Here is a 14,542-nt window from a genome sequence, read left to right on the forward strand (position 1 = left end):
ACGCCCCGATATTGGTTATTGAGGGGGGGGTGGGGGGCGCCAGCGGTGCGGAGAGCCTGGTAGCAGGCGAAGAACCCGGCAAGGTTGGGGATGTGGAGGCCCTTGCAAGGTTAACGACAGGGCCTCATTTGAATACTTCTGGGAATACTCCTGTCCAACAGCCGGCCAGATTGATTGTCTGTCTGGTGGGCGGGATCAGAAACTAGTGGCAGGACGGCCGGGAATGGGGTCGGTGTTGAGTCTGTGTGTCCCAGTTATGTTTAAGATCAATCACTGGACACAGACAACAAGAATAACTTTTAACAGGTCTTTACTATTCGGAGGTCAGGGCTGAACTGCCCAGCAAATCCTTACACAACACTTATATACCGGTGTGGTCACAGTATACAGCAGCCAAGAGAAAGTAGTACATCTCTTAAAGTAGTTCTCTTAAGGTGGAACAGGTTACATACACCACAATCCTCCCTTTTTAGCTTAAACCTAAACGATTGTCCAGAATATTGGACGATGCTAAAGAGGTGTTCCAACAGGGACTGGGAACACAGAGGAATTACGGCAAACATCAAGGTTGAAGAACATGCAAACTCGAAATTTTTCAAAGCCAGACCGGTACCTTATGCGATACGACCTGCTGTGGAAGCTGAGCTGGAAGGGCTAGAATGTTCAGGAGTACTGTCTAAGGTAGACTGGAGTGAGTGGGCCACGCCCATTGTCCCCGTCATGAAGCGTTCATCGAGCAACAAGCCGGGGGAACCGGGGAAGGTTCGCATCTGTGGAGATTTCAAGATCACTGTTAATCCGGTGCTTCACACGGTGCAGTATCCGCTTCCGCGGATTGAGGATATCTTCGCTTCGTTGTCTGGTGGGAAACACTTCACCAAGATAGACCTGGCGCAGGCGTACTTACAGATGGAAGTTGAGGAACAGTCACGCCAGTATCTCACGATCAACACGCATAGAGGCTTGTACCGGTATAATAGACTGGTTTTTGGAGTGGCATCGGCTCCAGCAATTTGGCAGAGGGCCATGGAGCAGGTATTACAGGGAATTCCAGGTACACAATGTTACCTGGACGATATTCTGATTACAGGAGATGATGACGATGAGGAACACCTTGCAAACTTGGAACTGGTGCTCACCAGATTGAAAGAATATGGTCTTCGAGTTAATCGTCAGAAATGTGAATTCTTTCAGAAGCGGATCTCGTACTGTGGTCATGTCATTGACCAGGAGGGGCTTCATAAGTCTCCTGACAAGATCGAAGCTGTTGTGAAGGCTCCCGCTCCGGATAATGTATCCCAATTGAGGTCGTTTCTAGGGTTGATTAACTATTACCATAAGTTTCTGCCAAATTTATCCACGGTGCTGCACCCGCTGAACGCTCTTTTGCAGAAGGGAGTACCATGGAAGTGGAGCGAGGACTGTAAGAGGGCCTTTCGCGAAAGCAAGGCATTGATCACCTCAGAGGAAGTGTTGGCTCACTTCAACCCAACGCTGCCTATTCGTTTGGCTTGTGATGCTTCTCCATATGGTATTGGGGCAGTACTCTCACACAAGTTGCCAAATGGCCAGGAGAGGCCAGTTGCGTTCGCATCCAGATCATTGACCTCCGCTGAGCGCAACTATGCTCAGATAGATAGGGAGGCTCTCAGCCTTGTGTGGGGAGTAAAGAAGTTTAATCATTACCTGCAGGGCCAAAAGTTTACGCTTCTGACAGACCACCAGCCGTTGGTATCCATTTTTAACCCTAAGAAGGGTGTTTCGGTGATGACAGCACAGAGACTCCAGAGATGGTCCCTTTTCCTAGGGGCACATCAATATCAGATAGAATTCAAAGGTACAAAGCAGCATGGTAATGCTGATGGGCTGTCGCGCCTGCCACTACCTACAGAGGAGGAGGCACCGACGGTTGACCCTGTCTTTCCACAACGATAACATTTTACTGTACCCAAGACCATTTGATTGGTGCAGAGTTCCGGTGACCGTAGCTGCATTTCCGCAGTGCCTCTCGCTGCAGCTTCTTGCGATGCTGCAATAGTGACAGCTTTATCAAGCGTAAGATCATTCTCCTCAAGCAGTCGCTTTTGTGTTCCTTCTTTTAACAATCCACACACAAATTTATCTCTCAGCGCATCTGCTAGTCCTGTTCCAAACTGACAGTACTTCGATAGCTTATGTAGTTCAATTAAAAATTCAGCGTTGCTTTCGTCTTTCAACTGCGTTCTCCTGTAAAATTTAAATCGTTCCGCTATCATCAGCGGCGTGGGGTTTAAATGATTTTTCAGGACAGTAACAATATTCGCGAAAGTCTGATCCGCCGGTTTATTTGGTGATAGAAGGTGCTTCAATAGCCCGTATGTCTTCGCACCCATTGAGCTTAATAAGGTTAGTGCTTTCTCATCATCTGGTACCTTATTTGCTTTACAATAAACTTCCATGCGTTCTACATACGTGGTCCAATCTTCGATATCACTATCAAAGGTATTAATGCTCCCATGTTTAGGCATCCTTGCAAGTTTAAATTTTTTTTTTTCTTCTCAAAATGGCGGCTTCCCGCGCTTGTCTTCTTCCCCCGCCTACTAAAATGGCGGCTTCCCGCGCTTGGCGGTCTTTCCCGCGCTCGTCTTCTTCCCCCCGCCGACTACAATGGCGGATTCCCGCGTTTGCCTTCTTCCCCTGCTGGCTGCAATGGCGATTGCCTTGCTGCTGCCGTTCTCGCCTCCCCAGCGGTTCTCACTCCCCGACGCTGCTTTGCCTCGCAGCCCCGCTTGCAGCCCGGTCCTTTACACCGGCTACGTTTGAATTCTCCGCGGCTCTCGTGCCTTAAGCTGCCCCAGTCGCTGCGCGCCTCGGCCTCGATTGCAGCCCGGCCCTTTCTACCGGCCGTGGTCGAGCTCTCCGCCCTTATTCCTCCGTTTTCCCTCCCCTATTCCACAGTCAACGCAGCCAACTTTCTGCTCGTGTCGCTGATCGGCTTACCCACCACCGTGGTAGAAGGGATGATCACTACCTGTCGCTGATGGAGGGCTTCGTGGTCAGAATTCTTTTTCTTTTTAACCCGGGTTCTCGATGCCTCCCGTGCGATGGTGCTCAGCAGGATGATGAGGGCGGATGCCTCTTCTCGACGCCCGTTTTGAGGACGAAGCTGCCTTGGATGTAAAATTGCCGCAGGGTAAGATCGGACTCGTCGCCACTGTTGAATCTGTGTGTCCCAGTTATGTTTAAGATCAATCACTGGACACAGACAACAAGAATAACTTTTAACAGGTCTTTACTATTCGGAGGTCAGGGCTGAACTGCCCAGCAAATCCTTACACAACGCTTATATACCGGTGTGGTCACCACCGGTATTACAGTATACAGCAGCCAAGAGAAAGTAGTATATCTCTTAAAGTAGTTCTCTTAAGGTGGAACAGGTTACATACACCACAGTCGGGTTGCTTGATCCTGTTGCTCCGAATTCGCTAGATGTTCGAAAGATCGAACAAATAGGTTTGCAATTTTCCTTTTAGGGTTCAAATGTAAGTTTGGTCTGAACAAACATGCAGGCAACAGATTTCACCTACAAATATTTATCTTTAATAAATGCTAACAAACACTGTTCGCAGTTTAAAGTACAATTCCAAAATATAAGATTCACAACTTATATAGATATTAAATAACAACAGAAAATGCTGGAAATACTCAGCAGGCCAGGCAGAATTCGTGGAGAGACACTCGTGTCTGACGAGGTTACCTATGAGCCCTCTGTTTCAGAACATCCCTGAACCTCTGCATTATTTATCCATTATCCCTTACACATGGTGACACTCTCCACGGATGCTGCCTGGCCTGCTGAGTATTTCCAGCATTTTCGGTTGTTATTTCAGATTTCCAGCATCTGCAGTATTTTGCTGTTATATAGATATTATTATCCTGATTTGGTCCGAGGTGATCAATCTCTGCCCAAACCTCTACGTAGGGTTTCTGTCCCCAGGTCCCTGCTGTCGAGTGTTGCTCCTAGATTTCTTGCTGCCAGATTCTCACTCCCAGGTTGGCGCTCTCTGTTGTCGCTCTCTATCTGGGGTTTTCCCTCCTGGTTTCTACTATCCTATAATCTGTCCCATCTCTTTGGTTGCACATTTGTTACTGTCCGATAGCAAAATACTGCAGATGTTGGAAATCCGAAATAACAACAGAAAATGCTGGAAAAACTCAGCAGGTCAGGCAACATCCGTGGAGAGAAATTTGAGTTGACGTTTCGGGTCGAACCCTTCTTCAAAACTGGAAAGAAAAGAAAATAGATCGAAGGCAGGGCTGCGATCGGACAAAAGAAGTGAAAGAAACAAAAGAAGTAAAAGAGCTAGACGAGATGGTAATAGGCTGAGATTAGGTGTAAAGTGTACTGGCATCCTGATGATTAGTTTACCCTATTCCACATCCTGTCTCATCTCCTTGATTAGTTTACATCTTACTTTACCCATTTTCTCTAACTAGCGTCTGTAGTGACCTCACTCGTGTCTGACGAGGTTACCTATGAGCCCTTTGTTTCAGAACATCCCTGAACCTCTGCATTATTTATCCATTATCCCTTCCACATGGTGACTCCTTCATTTTATTTCAGTTTTCTTTCTTAGCTTCCATTTCCACAATCCCAAAATTCTCCCACCATTTCTCCCCCACCGGCCCTCTCACGACCGTTTGGTGGCGGGGGGGGGGGGGTTAAAAATCGAGTCCTTTGTTTCCTCATGTGATTAATAATGCTTTCAAAACTTGGTTTTAAACATTTTTTTTCTCCCCTCCACGCAGGTACTTGGTGCAGAGGAGGAGTGGCGGGGAGGAAATGTACCTTACTCAATTGGCGGGGGACAGAAAGTGCGATTGTTGAAGGAGGAGATGCAAAATCATGCTGATCGTGATGACCTCGTAGTGTTGTTCACTGACGGGTACGGTGTGTTTGAACCTTTTTTTTTTCTTGATGGTTTCGATTGGCTGGAAAAGTATATCGCTCAGTGGCAGTTGCGCAGACAGTTTTGTGGAGCTATGCAGCATTGAACCCAGACGTTAGATCTGGTTGTTTTAGTGTGTGGAATTACTAACACCCCTACTGCCATGAGTGACTGCCTGGAGCATATGTGAACTGTTCTACCTAATCTGGCAAGGTTTGAAGTACAGTATATGTTCTACTTATGGGTCACCCAGCCAACAAAAGAAGGAAATCTTCATCCCGTCTGTCGGCTGGTTTCAACATTTTTAAATACTTCTTTTTAAAAAAAAAAAAAAAAAAAATGATTATTTTGAGGAATAACTTTCTGTGGCTTTATTTTTAGGTATCATTGAACATCACATTAAAGGGTTTAAATTCATGTATGCTGTTTTTAGTGTACTAATTAATGCCTTTGTGCCAAATTTATCTATGCTAATTTAGCAGTCGTTCTAGGGATAATAAACCCCAGGTGTTTTCAGCTGTGTTTGACTATTTCTTTGCTGAGTACGGTTTCCCTCCCTTGAATTCTCATTTAGTATATGCATAGAGTAAGCGTGTTTCCCATGTAAACTGGCATAGAGCTTTTACTGCGCATTAGTGGGGGAAAAAAACGAATAAACTCCTTTTTGCAAGCAGAAGCTGTTGACCTCATTCAGTTAACCTTTCACTTGCTGTGCTATAGAGAACAGGCGTAAGAACTTGCCATGGTAACTGAGGTCGGAACTGTTTGGGCAGTTGAAAGAATACATTGCAGGTGGTATGTTTCTGGAGGTTGGGGGGTGGGAAGATTTCAAATAATGATTGCTGTCCTCAGTTGCCATGTTGTACTGCAGTGTAATCGTATTTGAGTCTAATGCACTTTGAGAACTGAATGATCAAGCATCCAAATAAATGTTAATTTCAGTCTGCTTCTAAAAATCATCATCTATCTCCAAATTCATTGAGACCATGTACAAATTTATTGCACATCTTTCTGGAGGCCCGCAATGCTGATTTACCACACAAACTTCTTCGAGGTTAATGCCATTGGGGCATCCAGGCTGCAAACTCCAGCAGTCAGCATCTGTACCGATCACTGCTGTCAGCACAAAGGCTGAGAAAAACCTGCCCCAAGAAAAATGGAAAAAAAAATCAATCATGAGATGCCTTAGTTACTTCAAGAGTGCACACTGCTTTCAAAGTTTGACGTCACTTAATGTAAATATAAATCCTATGTATATGAGCTCCCCTGGAGGACTTCTAGGTAAAGGCAGTAACAACAGAAAATGCTGGAAAAACTCAGCAGGACAGGCAACATCCATGGAGAGAAAATAGAGTCAATGTTTCGGGTCAAAACCCATGGTCAAGACTGAAAAAGCACAGGAAATGAAATAGATTGAAAGGCCAGACTGGGAGAGAACAAAAGAGAAGTGAAGAGACATCAAGAGGTATTCAAAACGTGACAAGATGGTGATGGGACTAGTGGAGACAAAAGACGGCTCTAGATTAGAGCCTTCTCGTTTTTGCTATCGTACTAGGTAAAGGCAATGCCTTGTGTGGTACTAAGCCACAGAAATCAAAAGGTTGCAGGCTTGATTCTCAATCTGTACAGAGTTATTTGATCTCAGCCAGGTAGTTGTAAGAGTGTTGCAATTGGCCACAGTGGCCTGTGCAAGGAAGGAGAAAAATCAGCCATGGTTCCAGTTCTGGAGTGCTATTCAGTAATTCCATCCCGTTAAACAATCCATTCTGGTCTGTTCGTTTTGAGTTGAAAGCCAGACAGTAAAGGTCTGATTGATCTCTTCAAAAAGTAGAATTATGTTGGCTGCACTGGAAATGTTCAAGGTGCAATTTGCTCTTCAAATGTGTTTTCTAATTCCACAAAGCTACTTAGAAATGTAAATTCTTCTAGTGTACATAAGGAAGCTCCAAATGTATATAATATTCTTGTTAACGGTTCAGTTAAATGCAAGATTGGTTTTGCTGGTAACCTCCAAGTTTTTGCTTTTTCATCGGAAGAATCGACATGGCTTGAGTTTGCTCCCTTCTGACGTGTCAGTGTAGTGTTCCAAATCTGCTCTAATTATAATGTGCCAGAGTATGTGAATCACCGGGTCCACAGCAGGGAAACTAGCGGTAATTTGGCACCAAGTTGTCTGTCAGGCTCAGTCACTCACTCACCAATGCAGAGAAGGGCCATAAAAATGATTTTGTGCGAAATGTAAACTGTCACTCTGGTGTGATTTATGAAGCATAATAATGGGTCAAAGCAGATGGAGCTTTACTTTGTTTGCAATGTGCTGTAACTGACCTGGTAGTGTTTCATGCTGCCACTGGTTTCAAAAAGTGGGGCAGTGTTCCAATCTCTAGCACAGAGTTCTTCATTTTTTATTGAGGACAAATATTCAACACATGAATCCAATTCTGTCCACGTACACCTTCCAGAAGAGGCCACTGAACAGTGATCCAGCACCTTGGCTACTCTATTTTCTACGCCCTGATCCCCAGCCGAGGGGTGCTGTGGCCAATTGTAGCACCTGTACTGCCAAACTGGCTGAGATCAGTAAAATCAGCACAGACTGGGATCTGGTCTCAGGTTGTCCAGGTCTGTGTGGCTCAAATCCACACCAGTGGGAATATTTACCCAATAAACCAGTGGAGGAGTTAAGGCATGATTTATGTATGAAGAATGCAGCACCCAGATGTATATTAATTAAATGTTTTTAAAGTAATTGGTAAAAGGATTAGAGGGGAGTTGAGGAGAACTTTTTTCACCCAGTGAAGGGGGTTTGGAAGTCACTGCCTGAAAGGGTGGTAGAGGCAGAAACCCTCATCACATTTGAAAAGTACTTGGATATGCACTCTGTTAAGTCTGTGTGTTCTAGTTGTAATTACTAACACAGACTACAAGATTAAAGTTCAACAGGTCTTTACTGGTTGGAGGTCAGGACTATACTAAATACAATATTACTACACAGTGCTTATATACCGGTGGTCACCACCGGTATTACGTATACAGCAGCCAGAGAAAGTAGTACATCTCTTAAGGTGGAACAGGCTTAAGTTCTCTTAAGGTGGAACAGGTTACATACACCACAATCCTCCCTTTTTAGCTTAACAGTCATATCCCCATTTAACATAACATAATAACATATATAACTTCAGGTATAAACAGTTCAATGGTTCAGTCTCTCAGGAGGCCTTCTGATTCGGTTTGGATAACGCCTTTCAGTGGTCTCTGATTCCTGTTGCTGAGGTGACTCCTCTAGTTGGTCTCCCATGCATTGGGTGTTATCATCATCAGGTACATTCCCTGCCGAGGTAGATGCTTCAGGTTCATTAACGTCTTCCACAGTTGTCTCTGTCGCAACCATGGGTTCGACCCTTGCTCTCGATTCTACCAGTTGATCCGCATGACGCCTTATCACATTGTTACCAATATCTACTGTGTACATCAGAGGTCCTTGTCTGGCCCGAATTGTTCCGGACTGCCATTTTTCATTTCCATAGCCCCTTGCCAACCCTGGTTGTCCTACGTCGAAACTTCGAGTGGTCTTGTTATTAATATGCCGGAACTGTTTGTTTTCCACTTCCCTCCGCACATTTGGTTTTAACAAGTCCAACCTGGACCGCAACCTCCTGTTATAAAACATCATGGCAGGACTTTGGTTAGTCACTGCATGAGCGGCGTTTCGATATGCCATTAGGAAATTGTCCACCTTGTGCTGTAGCGGAATCTGATCATCGTTCATGGCCTTTATTGCCTTTTTGAATGTTTGGACAAATCTCTCGGCCAACCCGTTTGTCGCCGGATGATATGGGGCAGAGGAATAATGTTTCACCCCATTCTTCTTTAAGAATTTTTGGAATTCTTCCGACACGAACTGTGGTCCGTTGTCTGAACAGATCTGTTCTGGCAATCCGTTCCTTGCGAATATTGTTCTTAACACCGCAATTATCTTTTCTGAAGTAGTGGTATTCGTCTTGCTCACTTCTGGCCATTTGGAATGTGCGTCCACCGCAATTAGGAACATGGAGTCCATGAATGGACCAGCAAAGTCAATATGTACGCGTTGCCATGGGGCTGAAGGCCATTCCCATGGGTGTAGTGGTGCGATCGGAGGTGCATTTTGCACTTTTTGGCACCCAGCGCAGCTTTTCGTCAACTCCTCTATCTGTTGGTCAATACCCGGCCACCATACATAAGCCCTAGCAAGACTTTTCATCTTACCTCCCCCCAGATGACCTTCATGCAGTTCTTTTAGAACTCTTTCCCTTAACTTGGGAGGAATAATCACTCTTGTCCCGTACATCAAAGTACCATGGCAGACGGACAGCTGGTCTCGCCTTGCCGAGAATGCCGGTAACAGAGGATCACCACGTGTTGGCCATCCTTTCACTGTCACCTCGTAGACTCTGGACAGTGTCGGGTCGTTCCTGGTTTCTCTTTCAATACTTGCATTGGTGACTGGTAAACACTCGATGATGGTCGAATGAAATAACTCAACAGGGTCAACTTTCGTCGTTTCTTCTTCAGGTAGTGGCAGGCGCGACAGCCCATCAGCATTGCCATGCTGCTTCGTACCTTTGAATTCTATTTGATATTGATGTGCCCCTAGGAAAAGGGACCATCTCTGGAGACGCTGTGCTGTCATCACTGAAACACCCTTCTTAGGGTTAAAAATGGATACCAATGGCTGATGGTCTGTCAGAAGTGTGAATTTTTGGCCCTGCAGGTAATGATTAAACTTCTTCATTCCCCATACAAGGCTGAGAGCCTCCCTATCGATCTGCGCATAGTTGCGCTCAGCGGAGGTCAATGATCTGGATGCAAACGCGACTGGCCTTTCCGTGCCATTTGGCAACTTGTGTGAGAGTACTGCCCCAATACCATATGGAGAAGCATCACAAGCCAACCGAATAGGCAGTGTCGGGTTGAAGTGAGCCAACACTTCCTCTGAGGTGATCAATTCTTTGCTTTTGCGAAATGCCTTCTTACAGTTTTCGCTCCATTCCCATGGTACCCCCTTCTGTAAAAGAGCGTTCAACGGGTGCAGTACCGTGGATAGATTCGGTAGAAACTTATGGTAATAGTTAATCAATCCTAGAAACGACCTCAACTGAGAGACATTATCCGGAGCGGGAGCCTTTATAACTGCCTCTATCTTGTCAGGAGACTTATGAAGCCCCTCCCGGTCAATGACATGACCACAGTACGAGATCCGCTTCTGGAAGAACTCACATTTCTGCCGATTAACTCTAAGTCCATACTCTTTCAGTCTGTTGAGCACCAGTTCCAAGTTTGCGAGGTGTTCTTCATCACCATCACCTGTAATCAGAATATCGTCCAGGTAACATTGTGTGCCTGGAATTCCCTGTAATACCTGCTCCATGGCCCTCTGCCAAATTGCTGGAGCCGATGCCACTCCAAAAACCAGCCTATTGTACCGTTACAAACCTCGATGCATGTTGATCGTGAGGTATTGGCGTGACTCTTCTTCAACCTCCATCTGCAAGTACGCCTGCGCCAGGTCTATCTTGATGAAGTGTTTCCCGCCAGACAACGAAGCAAAAATATCCTCAATCCACGGAAGCGGATACTGCACCGTGTGAAGCACCGGATTAACGGTGATTTTGAAATCTCCACAGATGCGAACCTTCCCTGGTTCTCCTGGCTTGTTGCTCGAAGGACGTTTCATAACGGGAACAATGGGCGTAGCCCACTCACTCCAATTTACCTTAGACAGTACACCTGAACGTTCTAGCGCTTCCAGTTCCGCTTCTACAGTAGGTCGTATTGCATAGGGTACCGGTCTGGCTTTAAAAAATTTTGGGTGTGCATGTTCATCAATCTTGATGTTTGCCGTAATTCCTCTCAGTGTTCCCAGTCCCTGCTGGAACACCTCTTTAGCATCATCCAATATTTTGGACAATCGTTTAGGGTTTGACATCTGTTTCCCCGGAATCTACCGTTCGTGCCTTCAAGGAGTGCCAGTCCATATTCATTTTCCTAATCCACTCCCGTCCCAGTAGTGGTGGACCTCCTTCAGGTAGCACATATAAGTCCATTACTTGGCTTTCTTCGCCCTTGTGGACCACTTTTACCTCTATCTTTCCGATGGGGTACACTCTTTGCCCCGTGTATGTTTTCAATATAATCTCCGTATCCCGTAGGGGAATATGTTGGAATAACCTTTTGTAATCTTTCTTATTCATGACCGTCAATGCCGATCCAGTGTCCAATTCCATCTTTACTTGGACTCCTGCTATCTGAAGGGTGACCCAAATTGTCTGGAGATCTGCATCCTTACCAACGTTGTGTACTCTTAAGCTACCCAGTTCATTACTGCTAGCGTCTGAATCTGACTTCTGTTCGTTCGAACTGTTCTTTGTCACCTTGTGCACCTTTATGTATTTTCCATGCGGTGACTTTTTGTTGCTGGTCTTCTTTCCTGATCGGCATACTTTAGCTATGTGGCCAAGCCTGCCACACGTTCTGCATTCTTGGTTTTTAAACCAACACTGGTTCTGATCGTGCGTTGTCTTTCCACAACGATAACATTTTACAGTACTCAAACCCAATTTATTTGTACTGAGTTCTGGTGACCGTAGCTGCATTACTGCCGTGCATCTCGCTGCGGCTTCGTGTGCTGCTGCCATAGTGACCGCTTTCTCAAGCGTCCGCTCATTCTCCTCGAGCAGTCGCTTTTGTGTATCTTCTTTTAATAAACCACACACAAATTTATCTCGTAGCGCCTCTGTCAGTCTCGTTCCAAACTGACAGTACTTTGCTAGCTTACGCAATTCCATTAAATATTCAGCATTGCTTTCATCCTTCAGCTGCCTTCTGCTGTAAAATTTAAATCGTTCCGCTAGCATCAGCGGTGTGGGGTTTAGATGATTTTTCAGGACAGTAACAATCTCCTCGAACGTCTTATCCGCCGGTTCATCTGGTGATAAAAGGTATTTCAGTTGCCCGTATGTCTTCGCACCCATTAAGTTTAATAATGTTAGTGCTTTCTCTTCATCTGGGATTTTATTTGCTTTACAATAATTTTGTATGCGTTCTACATACATGGCCCAATCTTCGATGTCGCTATCAAAGGTATTAATGTTCCCATGTTTAGGCATCGTTGCAATTTAATTTATTTTAATTTTTATCCAAGATGGCGGCTTCCAGCTCTTGTCTTCGTCCTCCGCCTACAAAATGGCGGTTTTCCCGCGCTTGGCGGTCTTCACCCATCCCCCGACGCTGTCTCTGCTTCACCGCGGCTCTCGCGCCTTCAGTTGCCCCAGACGCTGCGCCTTTTTAGCCCGAATGCGGCCCGGCCCTTATCACCAGCCGCGATTGATGTCCCCGCACTGCGCCTTTCGGCCCGAATGCGGCCCGGCCCTTATCTCCGGTCGCGATCGATCTCACCGCCCTTATTCCTCCGTCTTCCCTCCCCGTCTGTACAGCCAACGCGGCCGACTTTCTGGTCGCGTCGCTGCCCGGCTTACCCACCACCGAGGTAGAAAGAAGATAGCTGACAGCCGCTGATTGAGGCTTCGAGTTCAGGATGTCTTCTGCACTCTGGTTTCTCGATGTCTGCCGCGCGACGTGTCTTCCAGCAGGGTGATGAGGGTGGAAGCCTCTCTTCGACGTCCGTTCTGTGGACGAAGCCGCCGTGGATATAAACTGCCGCAGGGTAAGAATCGGACTCGTCGCCACTGTTAAGTCTGTGTGTTCTAGTTGTAATTACTAACACAGACTACAAGATTAAAGTTCAACAGGTCTTTACTGGTTGGAGGTCAGGACTAAAACTAAATACAATATTACTACACAGTGCTTATATACCAGTGGTCACCACCGGTATTACATATACAGCAGCCAGAGAAAGTAGTACATCTCTTAAGGTGGAACAGGCTTAAGTTCTCTTAAGGTGGAACAGGTTACATACACCACACACTCGAAGTGCCGTAACCTACAGGGCTACGGACCAAGAGCTGGAAAGTGGGATTAGGCTGGATAGCTCTTTCTGACAGCACAGGCACGATGGGCCGAATGGCCTCCTTCTGTGCCGTAAATTTCTATGATTCTATCATTTTTCCCAGACTACCTGGCCCAGTTCCCTCTGCCACTGAAAGGCCACGCTATCACCAACGCCCCCAATAGCTAGAAAGGATGAAGCACAGGTTTGACTCCCCCCTCCAATTTTTATTTTACTTCCTTCTCTTCGCAACCCCCCACTCGCCCTCCAACCATTTTCGACTTAAAAGTGGAGGTTTTGGTTCTAAATAGACCGCATCTGCAAAATGAATATTACGCACCTGTACCAAAACCTTTATAGTACTGCTAACGCATAGGATTTGAGGAAAATAACGTAGGATACTGCAGTGTCCTTTTTCAGCCTCCTAAAATTCAAAAGGATACCATGAAATGTATCAGTAAAGGTTGTTTGGATGTGCATAGGAAGGAAAAACCTTTGGTTTTTAATTCTATCATTTTAAGTTTTATTTATAAGTTTATAGCGTTAGCAAAAATCAAATGGACACCCTCAGTTTTAGCATTTATCTTGCAATTTTATAAGATTCCTGTGATATGGAGATTCATTTCTATTTCCCATTATCTGGAGTATGGTAGTGTCATAGTTATGTTACCGGACTAGTAATCCAGAGGCCCGGACAGTAATCCAGAGGCCCGGACAGTAATCCCGAAAATGTGAGTTCAAACCCCACCAGCGAATTTGAATTCCGTTTGGGGGGAAAAAAAATCTGGAAATAAAAAGGTAGCACCAGTTAAAGTGACCATAAAGCTGCGGCTTGTAATAAAAACTTGTTCCCTAATGTCCTTTAGGAAAGGAAACCTGCCGTCCTTGCCCAATCTGGTTTATGTGTGACGCCAGTCCCACGTCAACATGGTTGACTCTTAACTGCCCGTTGAAGTTTCCTAGCGAGTTACTCAGTTGCATCAAGCTGTTATAAAGAATACCACATGGACTGCAGCATTTCAAGAAGGGGGGCAACTAGGGATGGGCAATGAATGCCAGCCTTGCCAGTGATGCACACATCCCAGGAATTAATTAAAAAGAACTCCTGCAAACATACTTTACCTCTGACATTTGTTCCAACATGGACCACAACCCTTGGCTGCACACCTTCCCTTTCCAGCAGTTTTTCCACTTGTTCGGTGATGTCCTTCACCCTACCAGGGAGGCAACATACCAAGCGGGATGCCCAGTCATGACTGTAAAAAAAAAAAGTCTATTTATACCCTTGCCTGTAGAATCTGCCATTACTACCACTCTTCTATCCTTGTAGGCCACCTTCTTCTCACCCCATCGGATAGTCCCTTGCTCCACAGTGCCACACTGTTGCTCAAGGCCACCCTTCTCTGAGGTGCTGTTGTGGTACACCTGATACTTGTCCAACACTGCATCTATTGGACAGTTCCCTGCTCTTGAGTCCTGGCTCCCCTCTGCTGCCCCGTGGGTGGTCACTCTCTACATTATCCCTGCATCTGGAGGACAGCTAACGTAGTACCATTATTCAAGAAGGGTAGTAGGGATAAACCAGGGAATTACAGGCCAGTGAGCCTAAAATCAGTGGTAGGGAAAT

The 14,542-nt window shown here is 45.7% G+C and overlaps 1 protein-coding gene across 4 annotated transcripts in view; it reads left to right on the forward strand.

The window, feature by feature from the left end:
- plod2 (procollagen-lysine, 2-oxoglutarate 5-dioxygenase 2) overlaps positions 1 to 14,542 on the forward strand; it is a 159,423-nt gene that overhangs the window by 55,505 nt on the left and 89,376 nt on the right. For all 4 annotated transcript variants that reach the window (XM_085989861.1, XM_085989858.1, XM_085989859.1 and 1 more), the window contains exon 3: positions 4,789 to 4,925. In XM_085989861.1, coding sequence (XP_085845987.1) covers positions 4,789 to 4,925 — 137 coding nt within the window. The remainder of the gene's footprint in view (positions 1 to 4,788; positions 4,926 to 14,542) is intronic.

This window comes from Somniosus microcephalus, chromosome 6 (assembly GCF_052327205.1).
Source record: "Somniosus microcephalus isolate GS21.2 chromosome 6, FLI_Smic_1.0, whole genome shotgun sequence".
Taxonomy (NCBI): Eukaryota; Metazoa; Chordata; class Chondrichthyes; order Squaliformes; family Somniosidae; genus Somniosus; species Somniosus microcephalus.